Consider the following 11,598-nt stretch of genomic DNA (forward strand, 5'->3'; position numbering starts at 1 on the left):
CATCGTGGTCCAGTCGTTTATTACACTGGTGTCGGAAGTGCAACGGCATGTCGAAACAAGTGAGGAAGAAAGTTAATCCGGCGCCTGCATCGGCTTCTTCGTCCGACGACGACGAACTCCCTCCAACCACGGATCCTGTTGGGGTGGTGGAGGAGAGCCCGGCTGAGGCGACCACGGGAACGGGAGTGGAGGATGTTGGCGCGGTGGCGGGTCCGTCGACATCATCAGACGCGGATCAACGATGGCAAGCGATGGCGGTACAACTGGAGGCACTTAAGGACGTCCTGGCGCATCTATGCCATCTCGTCGCGCCAGGGACGATGGATGATGCAATTGGTGCTCCGCGGGCCGCCACGTTGCCTGTCCTGCCGCCGCCATTGCCCACGCGGCAAGAGGCCGCCATTTTGCGCGCTCCGTGGCGCCAAACCGCCATCTTGGCCACGCCGCGGGCCGACGCCATTTTGAATTTGCCATCACAGCCACCACCATTGGAAGACGGCGGGAAGAGGAGTCGGAGTCGCCACCTTACAACGGTTAAAGAATTTTCCGTCGGTGGGGACTGGAGCGCGTTCGCCTGCCGCTTCTTGGCGGCGGTACGCACAGCAAGATGGACCGATGCGGAGGCTTTGGAGGTGTTGCCGACTCTCCTGGACGACGAATCTGTCCGATTCTTCCGTTCCATAACGACCGATAAGAAGGCAACTTTATGTGGTGTTTTTCAAGAAATGGCCGATGCTTATGAGCCACCAGATGATGCGCATCGGCGATTCGCTCAACGACAACGAGCACCAGAGGAGTCGCCCGTGGCGTTCAGGGGTGCGGTGCTGGAGCTGGCCATGGCAGCTTATCCTGAGACGCCACAGGACCTGCTCGAGCCTCTCATATTAGGGAAAATGTTGGAGCTGTCTCGGGATCTAGGGATCCCCATGCCTGTGTGTGGGCATGAGAAGCTAACTTCCCGGACGGCTGCTAAGTGTCTCGATGCGCAATTCAACCTCCGTCGCTGGAAACAAGTGACGGCGTGGACGGGGGGGCCCGTCAAAGAAGGGGATGCGCTGGGGTGGAACCCTGCACAGGCTGTCTATGTTCCGGATGACCGGGGCCCTCAACAACTGACGGCCGCCTCCGCTCCATGGACGGGACGCGGCGGGCTGAGACCGCGCGCGGCGCTACCAGAACGGGGCCGTCAGGAGGCGAGGCCTGCGCTTCGGCGCAACGAGGCCGAATGTTTCCGCTGCGGGCGTAGGGGCCACTACGCCAGAGACTGCTGGGCCCGCTTCCCGGCTCCGCCGCAGCAGGAGGCCTCGGCACCGGTCAAGTCGGCTAAAGATCCTCCGAAACAGGCATGTCGGCACGCACCAGACACTCGGCAAGGCTTTACACCTCACCCATCACCGTCGTTGCGCCATCCTAACGTTGTGGTTAAAGCATGCCCTTCGACGGGGCCTTGTCGCTCGGTCACGCAGTGGCGCAAGTTGGCACGGAGAGTCGTCGCGGCCGCTACGGGCTCGTCCACTGTACCGGGGTCTATACAAGGGGTGGACGTACGCATTTTGGTCGACTCCGGCGCGTCTGCGACTATTATTTTGGATGTCATTTTCCATCTGTTGGGCATCCCGCCGGGGGCTGTGCGTCCGGTTTATGGGTCGTGCGTCGCTGCGAACGGGGGTAGCATGGGTATCGTGGGTCAGGTGGATGCTAAGATATCTATTGGGGATGTGTCGGCCTCGGGTGTTGTGTTGATATCGAGATCTTTGGCGGTTCCTTGTTTGTTAGGCACCGATTTTTTGGCTAAGATGCCCATTTTGATCAAAATCAATGAGAATTGTATTGAACTGCCGGGGGGCCGTCAAATCTCGTTTCTGCCGTCGCCCTGGGGGCGACCTGCTTCGGCCGTACAAGTGCAGGCGCTGTCCGTCGCATCTGTGGACATCCCACCTGGTACACAGATGCTTATACCCTTGCGGTATCGGAAGCCCCTGCCTGATCGGCTAGGAGCAGTAGGGGTCTTGTTGTCACCGTCCGCCACGATAACAACCGGGTTGGCGTTAGTGGGGGCACAGACCATCGTCCGGCCGGATCAATTACCGTTTTTACAGGTGCTTAATGCGGGGGGAGAAAACGTCCGTGTCCCGGCCGGTACGGTTGTGGCACATGCCACTACGGCGTTTGCGACCCATGATTGTCCACATAGCCGGGGAGTTGTTGCTGGGGTTTCCGAGCCAAGGAGTTCGGATGATCGTTGGGTTGCTCATTTACGTGACGGAAATTCTTCCCTGTCCATGGAGCAACGTGGTGCGCTGCGTAAATTGTTGTTGACATATTCCGATGTGTTCAGCTCCGATGATTTGGATTTGGGCCGCACTTCGTTGCTTTACCATCACATTGAGACGGGCGATGCTGCCCCTATTCGATTAAATTCGCATCGGATGAGTCCTGCGGAGCGAGAACACGTACGGGGGGCAGTGGAAGACATGTTGGCTGCGGACATTATATCGCCATCTAACAGCCCATGGGGCGCTCCAGTCGTCTTGGTTAAGAAGAAGGATGGCAAATTGCGATTTTGTGTTGATTTCCGCAAATTGAATAAGATATCGGTGGCAGATGCGTACCCCCTGCCGCGTATGGATGACTCCCTCGACGCATTGTCGGGGGCTAAGTTCTTTTCCACACTGGACCTCTCTTCGGGATTTTGGCAGCTTCCCCTTGACGAGTCCTCACGGGAGAAAACCGCATTCCGTACGCCGCAGGGGTTATTTCAATTCAACTGTCTCCCGATGGGATTGAATGCGGCTCCTGCTACATTTCAAAGATTGATGGAGCTCGTTTTGACGGGGTTGCAGTGGGAGACGTGTCTTATATATTTGGACGATATTATTGTCTTCAGCCGCACATTTGATGAACATTTGACGCGGCTGGAGACAGTGTTCACGAGGATGCGTTCTGCCAAATTGAAATTTAAACCAAAGAAATGTCACCTACTGCAACGGTCCGTCCGCTATTTGGGGCACATTGTGAGTGCCGAGGGAGTGTCCACGGATCCGGAAAAGACGGCGTGCGTCCGGGATTGGCCGACTCCGGCCACCGTGGGGGATGTTCGGCGGTTTTTGGGATTTGCCTCGTATTACCGAAGATTTGTGCCGGGTTTTGCGACGATTGCGAGGCCCTTGCATCTCCTTACGGGTAAAGGACGGAAGTTTGTTTGGGGACAGCCGGAGGAGGCGGCCTTTCGGAGTCTGCGTGATCTATTGGCCACGGCCCCAACATTGGATTATCCCGATTTCGATCACCCATTCATTCTTGATACGGACGCGAGTGACACAGGTATTGGGGCGGTGTTATCACAGTCTAAAGGGGGTGTAGAGCGTGTCGTGGCGTATGGTAGCCGAGTCTTGTCTCCTGCGGAAACCCGCTACTGTGTCACTCGCAGAGAACTATTGGCGGTTGTTTTTTTCCTACGGCAATTTCGACCATACCTCTACGGTCGTTCTTTTATTGTGCGTACGGATCATGCGGCCTTGCAATATGCCCTTAAAATTGACCAGCCATCCGGACAGTTGGCACGTTGGTTGGACACGCTACAGGAATTTTCCTTCCAAATTCAACATCGGAAGGGAGTGCGCCATGCGAACGCTGACGCACTTTCCAGATTACCGCGGCGCGCCCCTTGTAAATGTGAGTCGGGGACGCATAGGTGTTCGCCGATTCCAAACCCCCCTCAGCCGCTTACGTTGGCCGTCGAGAAGTCGGACACTCCGATGGAACCGGGACCGGCTGACGGGGTTTTGAATCTGCCGCGGTCTGTCTGGATCCGGGAACAGATGATGGATGAGTCATTGGTGTCCTTGCGGAAGCGGTCTGCTAGGGACAATGGGAGTCCGAATACGGCTATGGGGCCGCAAACCGCTCTCCGAGATGGTCTGCTTATGTGGCGGGAGGGGTTCCAGGAACGTTGGCGCCTGGTGGTACCAACGTCCTTGCGATTCGAGTTGATTAGAACCCTCCATTGTGACACTCTCTTACATTTAGGGGTGCAGAAGACCTTGTTGACGTTGCAACGTCATTATTTACGGCATGGCGACAGATGTCGTAGGGCACGTGCGCGCGTGCCCTGCGTGTGCACGACGTAAGCCGCCGAAACATCCTTACGTGCCGCCTCTCCAGTCGATTCAGGTGTCTCGAGTCAATGAATTGGTGGCACTGGACATATTGGGACCTTTTCCACCATCGGCGAGGGGTAATAAATATTTGCTGGTAGGGGTTGAGTACCTCTCCCGTTGGCCGATGGCCTGGCCGTTGCCCGATCAGTCGGCCGCGGCCATTACCGACGCCTTTTTGTTTGGGTATATTATGGATAAGGGGGCGCCTGAGAGACTCCTCACGGACCAGGGCAGGAATTTCTCTTCTAAATTATTGGCGGAAGTGTGCGCGGGCCTTGGGACTAAGAAAGTACGGACATCCCCATACCATCCGCAGACGGATGGTATGGTTGAACGGCTGAACAGGACATTGTCTGCCATGCTTTGCCATACCGTGAGTGAACAACAATCAGATTGGGATCTGCACATCCCCGGGGTGCTTTCGGCGTACAGGATGACGCCTCATGCGGCTACAGGATATTCGCCGTTTTACCTTATGTATGGTCGGGAAAACGTGCCGCCGGTGGATGTGCAATTGGGAACTGGGGTGAAGGGACCTCGTAAACCACTTCCTGAATACATTCAGGACACGGTTCGCCGAGTCACGGAGGCGCGGGAGAATGCCCGCGTGGCTACGGCCAAAGCCCAGGCCCGGAACGAGCGATATGCGCGACGGTCTGAGGGGGAGTGCCCTTGGAAGGTTGGGGACCTAGCCTGGCTTCATTGTCCACAGGTACGTCCGGGGACCTCGCCGAAATTGCACAAACCCTGGCATGGTCCCGTACGCCTCATTGCGGTTCCCAACCCACAGTCAGCACGCGTCCAGATTGGGTCTCGTCGCTGGGTTGTGCATACGTCGCGCTTGAAACCATATGTTGCTCCCTTACATGATGCGTCATCCCCCAATGTTGCCTTGCCGGGGTCTGTTGCTGCTGACTCTCCCCTGCCTGCGTCCATTGATCTTGCTAGAGCGCCTGTCGTACCTGTTCCAGACAGGCCGGCCGTGACATTGCGGGGGACGAGGGGCCCTGCTCGGAGGACGCCTGCCAGGTCTGCGGGACCTTCGAGCCCTGCAGCCCTTCCGACCCAGCTGCGGGCACGGTCACAGGACAAGCCCAAGACTAACTCTTTAGGGACACGGGACGTCGGTGGACTTCCAGCTGCGACAGGGGGATTACCCCCTGTCATTCCTCGACTTTCATCGCGTTCCCGTTCTGCGAGTGGGCCGCCGACCGTCCGGGACGGGCCGGCGACCCGCACACGTTCCAAATCGCTTACGTTTCGTTGATTGTTGCTGTCTTGTTATTTTTTTTCTTACAGTTGTATTTATTGCATGCTTTTTGTACGTTCGTTGATGTTAATTGCGTTGTTGTTGTTGTTCTTGCTGTTACATTGTATGCTTAGTGTCCTTTAGGGGGGGAAGCTCGGTTCGCCGCATTACGATTTGCTATTGGTCAGCCGAGGTCGGCTGGGATTTTTCTACGGGGGAGGGTGGTGTAATGCGGGCGTAAGCGACCTTCCGGATGTGACGTCACGGGGGGTGGAGTCATGTGACGTGGGTGGAAGGTTCGGGTCCTTAAGCGGGTAAACCGGAAGGGGAAGAGTCGGGGTGTGAGCGGAAAAGAGTGAGGCCACGCGGGCGGGTGAGAAGAGGGGGGGGCACCGACGGCTATCGGGAGCCAACCCCGAAGACAAGAGGAAGCTGCGGAGTGGTGTGCAGCTGCAGAGGAGACAGCCAGAAGGGCTGCGTGTTAGAGGCAGCGGTGTGGCTGCCAGGAGGAGCTGCGGAGAGAGGGGGAGACAGCACGAAGCTGTCAGAGCTGTGGAGAGAGAGGAGTTGCAGCGAGTACAGCCAAGGGGGGCTGTGTGAGAGAAACAGCAGCGGGGCTGCTGTTGTGGATCGGGCCGACATTGGAGTCAGCACCGTGGAGAAGCTACAGAGTAAAGACAGCCGTGTGGGTGTACAGCACGAACCGAATAAAGGACACTGAGCCAGACATCGTGGTCCAGTCGTTTATTACACCTGTATAAAAGACACCTGTTCACAGAAGCAATCAATCAATGGCCAAGACCAAAGAGCTCTCCAAGGATGTCAGGGACAAGATTGTAGACCTACACAAGGCTGGAATGTGCTACAAGACCATCGCCAAGCAGCTTGGCGATAAGGTGACAACAGTTGGTGCGATTATTCGCAAATGGAGAAACACAAAAGAACTATTATTTGTTTCTTTCGGTTAAGTCACGTCTAAAGATAAAATAATAAATTAAATAATAGAATACGACGTTTCGATTGCAACACAAGCAATCATCATCAGGTATAATGAAATAGCGACATAAAATCTAACCAGAAAACTATAGACAGACATATTAGCAGACAGATATCACCAAGATAAATAGCGAGAGCAACACAGGTAACAGAGAGGGGTGATCGTCTCTGTGTGGTGGCCTTAAATAGACAGAGGGGGGGGGCGGAGGCAGAGAGTGGGAGGAGGGTTAGAGAAAAAATTAGCATATCAATGAGTGGTCAACAGACGTGGTGCTGCGAATGCGATGGCACGGCAAGCAAGCCTGAAAATCAGGAGGACACACTAAAATTAAATAACCTAGTAACCTAGTAAAATATCGAAATGACATGCGTTTTTCTGGATTTTATGTCGCTATTTCATTATACCTGATGATGATTGCTTGTGTTGCAATCGAAACGTCGTATTCTATTATTTAATTTATTATTTTATCTTTAGACGTGACTTAACCGAAAGAAACAAATAATAATTCCTGCAGTCACGAAAGTTCTAAAATTAAGACAAAAGAACTGTCAATCTCCCTCGGCCTGGGGCTCCATGCAAGATCTCACCTCGTGGAGTTGCAATGATCATGAGAACGGTGAGGAATCAGCCCTGAACTCCACGTGAGGATCTTGTCAATGATCTCAAGGCAGCGGGGACCATAGTCACCAAGAAAACAGTTGGTAACACACTACGCCGTGAAGGACTGAAATCCTGCAGCACCCGCAAGGTCCCCCTGTTCAAGGAAGCACATATACATGCCGTTTGAAGTTTGCCAATGAACATCTGAATGATTCAGAGGACAACTGGGTGAAAGTGGTGTGGTCAGATGAGACCAAAATGGAGCTCTTTGGCATCAACTCAATTCGCCGTGTTTGGAGGAGGAGGAATGCTGCCGATGACCCCAAGAACACCATCCCCACCATCAAACATGGAGGTGGAAACATTATGCTTTGGGGGTGTTTTTTCTGCTAAGGGAACAGGACAACTTCACCGCATCAAAGGGACGATGGACGGGGCCATGTACCGTCAAATCTTGGGTGAGAACCTCCTTCCCTCAGCCAGGGCATTGAAAATGGGTTGTGGATGGGTATTCCAGCATGACAATGACCCAAAACACACGGCCAAGGCAACAAAGGAGTGGCTCAAGAAGAAGCACATTAAGGTCCTGGAGTGGCCTCGCCAGTCTCCAGACCTTAATCCCATAGAAAATCTGTGGAGGGAGCTGAAGGTTCGAGTTGCCAAACGTCAGCCTCGAAACCTTAATGACTTGGAGAAGATCTGCAAAGAGGAGTGGGACAAAATCCCTCCTGAGATGTGTGCAAACCTCGTGGCCAACTACAAGAAACGTCTGACCTCTGTGATTGCCAACAAGGGTTTTGCCACCAAGTACTAAGTCATGTTTTGCAGAGGAGTCAAATACTTATTTCCCTCATTAAAATGCAAATCAATTTATAACATTTTTGACATGCGTTTTTCTGGATTTTGTTGTTATTCTGTCTCTCACTGTTCAAATAAACCTACCATTAAATTTATAGACTGATCATTTCTTTGTCAGTGGGCAAACGTACAAAATCAGCAGGGGATAAAATAATTTTTTCCCTCACTATATGAGGGCCGAAAGTTACCACCTTTCGTCTTTCGCTTTATCTGGTGTGACATTTTCAAGAAGATGTACTTAGTGGGTTGCATCAAGTTAGCCATCCAATATTTAATGTATTTTTTCTGGAAATGTACAGTATTGGATCTTTAGTAGCTGCTCTCTGCACATTTAATCTGAATCTGCAGACATATTCTAAGGCCAGTGTGAGTCCCAGAATATTTATCCAGCCTGCAGAAAATGGAGATGTAAATTAATACCTGCATACATGTTAGTTATTAAAAAAATTGCTTTGATATATTTCTAAGCAAAACCTTTTGAATATGTATGCTGTGATGTGTTGAGTCAAACAAATGTGCATATTGACACAAATGTGTAAAATTAGTGCTAATATTTGATAGTGTAGTATTGTACTCATTTCATTCTGTAGAATGCAATTGACATAATCTTGCGTTTTAAAGCCGAATATTATGCACTGATGTGAAGCAGTGAAATTATTGTTCGTAATTTTTCTATGCCCTGCATTTGTCTCTGGCAGTGTTGTTTAATTTCGTGGTGCACGATAAAAGAAAAAGCCCAATTTGGAACGTGGTGATGTGGACCTTCCTCTTCATCGGGCAGGGCATCATGGTGTGCCTCTATTCACTTGAGTGGTATGCCCAACAACACTGCCCAGCTAAAGAGGTAAGACTTACCTCACCAACCATGACACGTGTTATTTTGTATGGACTGCATTCACTTCTAAACACGTTCAAATGTATCACATTATTTGCCGATACTGTGTAGGCATTGGTGCACAAATAGCCTAAATATTGATCAATAACCACTACCCTAATATAAATGGCATATTCATACATTTACTGACCTTTTATGGCAGTGTTATTGACAAATGTGTTGCGTTTCTAAACATCTCTCTGTGTTCGGGTTGTACTTCACGTTCTGCATGATGCCCTACGTTTTGCTCCTTGTGCTGGGAGCTTCTACACGAACTGAATTGAGCAGCTCACTTTCTCCCTCAATTATGTAGTGTTGCTTGCTGCTGTTGGTGTTTTCGGTTCCAGCTGTCAAGTGCTAGATAATCCGAGGGAGAACGAGAGCTGCTCTGTTCAGTTCCCGAAGAAACTTTCATCGCGTGGAACAAAATGTCAGCCATCATGGCAAATACATTGGTACAGCCCAAAAAAGCATCGGCGAGTTAGTTGCACAGCACAACCGCTAAAACATATGCAATATGACCTTAACAATGGGCAGCCACAAAAAGCCATGCGCATAGTTTTTAAAGTATCCACCATGCGAAAAGGAATGGATTCCATAACGTGGCTTAGGATCCATTACTTATTTTATAAGATAAATACTTAGGCTTAAAAGTTTCCACTTATGTTTGTGTATTGATTTCTGTATGTTTAAATTTTTTACTCCATTAGGAAACCTTTTTTGATCTCATCACCCCGCTATCGTGGAGCTGCCAGCCCTTTGTGTGACCCCTTCCAATTGGAACATACTTGGCACACTGCTGGCTGGTGTGACTGCTTGGTGTCTCATCACACACTGGATACAACTGGGATACAAAGGGAGATAATTACCAGGAATAAAAACATTGATAATTATGACAGGGACTAATTAAAAATTACACATTAACCTTTATTTTGCAAAATAATGTCTCAAAAGTTTAGCAATTTTGGAGAGTGAAGGAACTTGTTTTTTTTATCTTTTCAAATTTGAGTGTGAAAAATTGTCTTTACCTTGAAAATGTCTGAACCAAAGACTGTCTTAAAATACTATACTTAACATTTTCTAAAAAATTCCACTTGGAAATATTTGAATATTGTTTTTGTTAAATATCAGCTCATCAAGGAAGGCCTGTGGTTAAAATATATAAAAATTATTTTTTGTTACATTTCTGTCATTAATGAACAATATGTTTAACACCTTGATTCAAGTCACCATTTCACTTCGATGTTTATATCTGGAAATCTCTTAAGGTAATAATGTAGTTAATTGTTATTGTTAATGCTTTGTGTTTGGACTTCACGTTGCACTGTTTAAGTCGCTGAACAACTTACCATTTCATTTACACTTTTAATTTTTATGTTCCCATCCATTAAACATGTTATTTTATTCTTAGGTTTTTTCGGTAAAGTCACGTAGGTAAAACATCAAAATTAATGAAAATAAAATAAAAACAAAAATCACGACGTTTCGGAGGCAACACAAGTCTCCGTCATCAGGTGGGACCGTCACAGCCGAATTAGCTGCATCAAGTGAGGCAATGATTCAAGAAGTAATCCCTTATAAGCAAGTTGAAGGGGGGAGGAGAGGGGGGGGGAGCTCATCAGAATGTGGTAGCCAATGAATGGAACGCATCGGGAGGGAGGGGGGCGGGGCTCAAAGACAGCACGGAGCGCTAAGCACAACGCATCGGGAGGGGGGGGGGAGCGGGGCCAAAACAATGGACGACGGCTTGGACGCGGCTGCCGCTGCACACGCCAACACAATGGACAGAGAGGGGGGAGGGGAGGTCTGATACACATGATAGACAAAAGAACGAAAATGCCCATGTTTATACCAATGCTGGCTGAACAATGAAGAGAGCACTGCCAAAAAATAACTGGGGATGTTAACACTCGGTAAAGTAAAATAGTGCCTGTCAGATAAGATGGTCCAAAAAAGTGTAATTAAGTCTTTTTTGCGTGGTTGATAACATCTTTCCAATGATTACTAAGTTTGTACCCATCATCACGGTTGAAATTATGTCTGTGTTTGTATATTTATATGGCTTCGTGTACAAACCTTTGATGGTAGCCGGGAGGTTTGCAGAGTATCTTGGTCTCGGAAAAGACAATTTCATGAGAGCCCACCGAGTTGTAGCAATGAATCGGACTTGGATCTTATGTTTGTTTAGAATTTTGGAGATCTTTTTGGTCACGCCTGCTATGTATGGTAACGTGATGGTTTTGGTCGGAGTTTCAAGTGGCTGTTTCTGTGTGGTGGGAGAGACAGCTTGGCGGATAGTACGGTCAGAGTATCCGTTCATCCTGAGGGCCCGATGTACATGTCTTAATTCACCGGTCAGGTGGTGTTTGTCAGAAATGCCATGGGCTCTGTGGTATAGCGTTTTGATGAGAGAATTCTTTTGAGATGGGTGGTGGTGGGAATCCGGTTTCAAGTAGGAATCTGTGTGGGTGGCTTTCCTGTAGACAGAATGTCCCAAGGATCCTTCAGGCCTCCTCTCAAACAGAATATCCAAGGCAGTGCTCTCTTCATTGTTCAGCCAGCATTGGTATAAACATGGGCATTTTCGTTCTTTTGTCTATCATGTGTATCAGACCTCCCCTCCCCCCTCTCTGTCCATTGTGTTGGCGTGTGCAGCGGCAGCCGCGTCCAAGCCGTCGCCCATTGTTTTGGCCCCGCTCCCTCCCCCTCCCGATGCGTTGTGCTTAGCGCTCCGTGCTGTCTTTGAGCCCCGCCCCCCTCCCTCCCGATGCGTTCCATTCATTGGCTACCACATTCTGATGAGCTCCCCCCCTCTCCTCCCCCCTTCAACTTGCTTATAAGGGATTACTTCTTGAATCAT

The 11,598-nt window shown here is 50.1% G+C and overlaps 1 protein-coding gene across 3 annotated transcripts in view; it reads left to right on the top strand.

The window, feature by feature from the left end:
- SOAT1 (sterol O-acyltransferase 1) overlaps positions 1 to 10,262 on the top strand; it is a 50,586-nt gene extending 40,324 nt beyond the window's left edge. The window contains exons 14-15 of one of the 3 annotated variants that reach the window (XM_078857554.1): positions 8,563 to 8,708; positions 9,449 to 10,262. In XM_078857554.1, the coding sequence (XP_078713680.1) occupies positions 8,563 to 8,708; positions 9,449 to 9,505 (203 nt within the window). In that variant the 3' untranslated portion in view covers positions 9,506 to 10,262. The remainder of the gene's footprint in view (positions 1 to 8,562; positions 8,709 to 9,448) is intronic. The other 2 variants (XM_078857562.1, XM_078857544.1) reach the window with 2 other exon arrangements.
- Positions 10,263 to 11,598: the final 1,336 nt, after the last annotated feature.

The sequence above is a fragment of the Lampetra fluviatilis genome, chromosome 1 (genome assembly GCF_964198595.1).
Source record: "Lampetra fluviatilis chromosome 1, kcLamFluv1.1, whole genome shotgun sequence".
In the NCBI taxonomy this organism is placed as follows: Eukaryota; Metazoa; Chordata; class Hyperoartia; order Petromyzontiformes; family Petromyzontidae; genus Lampetra; species Lampetra fluviatilis.